Source organism: Alosa pseudoharengus, unplaced genomic scaffold (assembly GCF_046254945.1).
Source record: "Alosa pseudoharengus isolate Yale_2024_CS ecotype anadromous, Long Island Sound unplaced genomic scaffold, YU_APseudo_1.1 YU_APseudo_1.1_scf_1, whole genome shotgun sequence".
NCBI classification, from domain to species: domain Eukaryota; kingdom Metazoa; phylum Chordata; class Actinopteri; order Clupeiformes; family Clupeidae; genus Alosa; species Alosa pseudoharengus.
Window position 1 is genome coordinate 16,331,077 of NW_027468564.1, and position 5,000 is coordinate 16,336,076.

General features: G+C 46.5%; 1 protein-coding gene across 1 annotated transcript in view; it reads right to left on the reverse strand.

Moving 5' to 3' along the window:
• The window catches only part of LOC143121920 (chromosome transmission fidelity protein 18 homolog), a gene marked incomplete at its 5' end in the record, with an annotated part of 25,139 nt that overhangs the window by 17,421 nt on the left and 2,718 nt on the right, over positions 1 to 5,000 (reverse strand). Inside the window, 6 exon segments of the mRNA XM_076282607.1 lie at positions 251 to 390; positions 2,052 to 2,175; positions 2,803 to 2,900; positions 3,953 to 4,147; positions 4,346 to 4,478; positions 4,987 to 5,000. The exon segment at positions 4,987 to 5,000 is cut by the window's right edge and continues 39 nt beyond it. Of these exon segments, the coding sequence (XP_076138722.1) occupies positions 251 to 390; positions 2,052 to 2,175; positions 2,803 to 2,900; positions 3,953 to 4,147; positions 4,346 to 4,478; positions 4,987 to 5,000 (704 nt within the window).

Genomic DNA, 5,000 nt, shown 5'->3' on the forward strand with positions numbered 1-5,000 from the left:
AGATGCAGATGATTGGCTATAGGGAGGAGGGGGCGGGCTTACAGGTCATTGCAGATGCAGATGATTGGCTATAGGGAGGAGGGGGCGGGCTTACAGGTCATTGCAGATGCAGATGATTGGCTATAGGGAGGAGGGGGCGGGCTTACAGGTCATTGCAGATGCAGATGATTGGCTATAGGGAGGAGGGGGCGGGCTTACAGGTCATTGCAGATGCAGATGATTGGCTATAGGGAGGAGGGGGCGGGCTTACAGGTCATTGCAGATGCAGATGATTGGGCGAAGGAGGACAGTCTCTTTCTTCTTCTTCTTCTTCAGGGCGTTGGTTCCTGATTCGCCCTCCTCACGACTCTCCTTCCTGTTCAGAGTAGCCAATAGCACGCTGATGGCCGCCTAGACAGCCAATCAGAAAGAAGCACATCCAGAGTTCAGCCAATAAGGTTCAACAAGAGGTGGGGTGCACACTTTAACCCACGAGGTGGGGTCTACACTTTAACGATAGATAAATAGAGATAGATAGATAGAGATAGATAGATCGATAGATCGATAGATAGATACTTATTACTGCAAAGCATGACACTCCTAGTTCCCCAAAGTGAATTAATAGGCCCTTTCACACTGCCAAAATTGCAGCGATCTTATGTACCAGAATCGCGGAACGCTTGTCCCTTTCACATTGACCGAGACGGAACGGCGGGACAAAGTGTCTCGCCAAATTTACTACCAAGCCCCCTAGACATTTTGCTGAGTTTTTTTCGTTCCGGCACCAGTGTGAATGGGTCAAGGCGGAAAGGGGAATCTGGGCGGGCATTTCGATGCTATGTCCAGCCCACCACAAGAGATTGCAAATCAATCTAACTGATCAAAAGCAGCAATAGCAGAGACAGCACATTATGTCAATCTATAAATTCACAAAGTCTCCAGTCATTCAATGCCTGCTAGAGTTGACTGTAGCTTGGAATGCAATCATAGGCTATGAAGACACATCTATCGCAAGAATCTAACATTCTAAGCAACAGCAAAGCAAATGCAAGCTAACCAAAGTGCAGTCGGTGCATCTGAAGGCCCACGCATAATAAGGCCTACGACTATCACTCTACACGCCCCCTGTTGCACGTCACATTTTAATTTGCTAGATGATCCTGCCTCCTGGCTCCCCAAAATGCCGCATCACGTGAACAGATCAGCAGGCCGGCAAATTTTCACCTCGTTTTCAGACACAGGTTGCGGCAAAAAGACGTCTCCTCTTCCCGCAAATTTAGCGGGATCTCTGTGTGAAAAGGCCTACTGCATTGACACTCCTAGCTCCCCAAAGTGAATTACTCTAAAGCATGGGTTCCCAAACTCCATCAATATGGAAACAGTGACACCTCCGCGCTGTTCACTGGTAACTTGCAGCTAGCTCGGCTGCTAAGTTACGTTATGAAGTTTGGCACAATACATTCTCACTCAGGATAGGGATCAATAATACTTTCCACTATCCCAAAGATTTAGTATACATCTCTTCTATGATTTATTTCGATTTTATAATGTTGACAATTACATAATCATTGAAAAAAAAAAACATAGATAGTTCTAAAATGAAATGAAAGTTTTTCCTTCTTTTTTGAATCAACATCCGCACCTCCCCTCAAATGATTTGGCGCCCCCCAGGGGAGGCGCGCCTCACAGTTTGGGAACCTCTGAGATAATCACTCACAGTTTGGGAACCTCTGAGATAATCACTCACAGTTTGGGAACCTCTGAGATAATCACTCACAGTTTGGGAACCTCTGGTCTAAAGCATTGGCACTCCTAGTTCCCTAAAGGGAATTACTGCAAATCAGACACTCATAGTTCCCCAAAGTGAATTACTGCATTGGCACTCTTAGTTCCCCAAAGTGACCGTGACTAGATATACATTCAGATTAATGGTTGACCTCACTGATTTGCTATAGTAACTTATAGATGTAAATGAGCTTCTCTACCCAAACAAAGGGCTTTGCTACAAAGTACATTTTCTATAGTTGACCAGCATATTATTCCCCTGAGGATTAGAAGTGGGCGGGACTTACAGAGGGGGCGCCGTCAATCTCGTCAATCACAAGGCAGTTGGGCTTCTCATTGGCTCCCAGCACCGACTTCATCTGCGTCGCCGTATCGATGCGCTTCTGGAAGAGCTCCGCACTGCGGTCATCACTAGGACACAAGGACACACACACACTGGATGTGAGAGAGTGTGTGTGTGTGTGTGTGTGTGTGGAAGAGCTCCGCACTGCGGTCATCACTAGGACACAAGGACACACACACACACACGTTTGTTGTTTGTCTAAAGCAAACATTTTTAATCACGTTTTATGCGTATGAGGGTGTCTTCTTTCTTTATAATATCAGTTTCAATCACATTTTATGCGCATGAGGGTGACAATTTTCTTTATATTATCAGTTTTTCTAAAATTAGACTAAAATAAACCACAATAAATTGCCTTTCGCACAGTGTTGAAATATATCGCAATATATTGCCTTTCGCACAGTATTGAAATATATCGCAATATATTGAATCGTAAGCCATGTATCGTGATGTGTATCGTACCAGATTTTTGCCAATACACAGCCCTAGAAGTAATGCAGTTCGGCAATTCCACGCAAAACTGTCACATCCATAACGCCAACACAATGCCATGGTAACACAATGCCATGGTAACACAATGCCATGGTATTTAGTTGGCGTTATGGATGTGACAGTTTTCCGTGGAATTGCCCAGTTTTTTTTATGTAAAGGCTATAATAATTATGTGTGTGCGTGTGTGTGCGTGTGTGTGTTACCTGGCGTTGATCTCCACCACGTTATACCCAGCATGCTTTGCAATAATGTGGGCCAAGGTGGTCTTCCCCAGCCCTGGTGGTCCAGACAACAGCGCCACCTACAGACAACACACACTCATTACACACACACACACACACACACACATCACCTTCAGACAACAAACACTCATTACACACACAACAGCGCCACCTACAGACAACACACACTCATTACACAAACACACACACACACACACACACATCACCTACAGACAACAAACACTCATTACACACACAACAGCGCCACCTACAGACAACAAACACACACACAACACCTACAGACAACAAACACTCATTACACACACAGCACCACCTACAGACAACAAACACTCATCACACATACACACACAACACCACCTACAGACAACAAACACTCATTACACACACACACACACACACACACACACACCCACCCACAGACAACACCACCTACAGACAACACACACTCATTACACACACACACACACACACACAACACCACCTACAGACAACAAACACTCATTACACACACCACCACCTACAGACAACAAACACGCATTACACACAACACCACCTACAGACAACAAACACTCATTACACACAACACCACCTACAGACAACAAACACTCATTAGACAGACACACACACACACACACACACACACAACACCACATACAGACTTGAATTTGGGTTGTTTGCATTGGTTCTGATCTCACCTGGTGTGTGGGTCGTTTGTACTGGTATCTTGTACTTGGGTCGTTTGTACTGGTACCTTGTTTGGGTCGTTTGTGCTGGTGTATTTGGGTCGTTTGTACTGGTGTCTTTGGGTCGTTTGTACCGGTACCTTGTATTTGGGTCGTTTGTACTGGTGCATTTGGGTCGTTTGTACTGGTACCTTGTATTTGGGTCGTTTGTACTGGTGCATTTGGGTCGTTTGTACTGGTACCTTGTGTTTGGGTCGTTTGTACTGGTATTGTGCCTTGTGTTTGGGTCGTTTGTGCTGGTGCATTTGGGTTGTTTGTACTGGTACCTTGTATTTGGGTCGTTTGTACTGGTGTGTTTGGGTCGTTTGTACTGGTACCTTGTACTTGGGTCGTTTGTACTGGTGTGTTTGGGACGTTTGTACTGGTACCTTGTACTTGGGTCGTTTGTACTGGTCCAGCTCAGCTTCCAGGATCTCCTCTGTGATTTGGCTCTTGGTCTTGAAGTTGTTCTGTGATTGGTTGACATTTTTGGAATCCTGCGCGATGGGGCGGGCCTTCCTCTCACGGCCAAAAACCACCGTGTCCCAAAGCTTCAGCCACTTCAGCAGGCAGCGGTTTGTAAACTACACACACACACGCACACACACAAACGCACACACACACACGCACGCACACACACACACACACACACACAAACGCACACAAACGCACACACACTTACTGTATGCAAAGCAAAAATAATCAAATAACATGTATATCCAGGACACGTTGTCAGTGTGTGTGTGTGTGTGTGTGTGTGTGTGTGTGTGTGTGCGTCTTACGTCATCACTCAGTAATTCAGTGTAGTGTCGAGGGGAGAAGCGGTCGACCCAGAGACGAGAGGAGAAACCATCTTCATCATCACCTTCATCACCTTTCTCATCAGCGTCATCAAGCAGATCTTGATGAACATTACTGAAACACACACACACACACACACACACACACATCAGATCCATGCACACACACACACACACACACACACACACACACACACACACACACACACACACACACACACACACACACACACACACACACACACACACACACACACACACACACACACACACACACACACACGCGCGCACGCACACACGCGCACACACGCACACACACACGCACGCACGCACACACAAACGCACGCACATGCACGCACCAGATTCGTACACCAGATTAAAAACACAGACAGCCATCAGATTCATGCACCAGATTACGCACGCACGCACGCACGCACATGCACACACACGCACGCACGCACACACGCACGCACACACGCACGCACACACGCACGCACGCACGCACAAACGCACGCACATGCACGCACCAGATTCGTACACCAGATTAAAAACACAGACAGCCATCAGATTCATGCACCAGATTACGCACGCACGCAAGGACACACACACACTCACACACAAACCTGCTGAGAAGCTC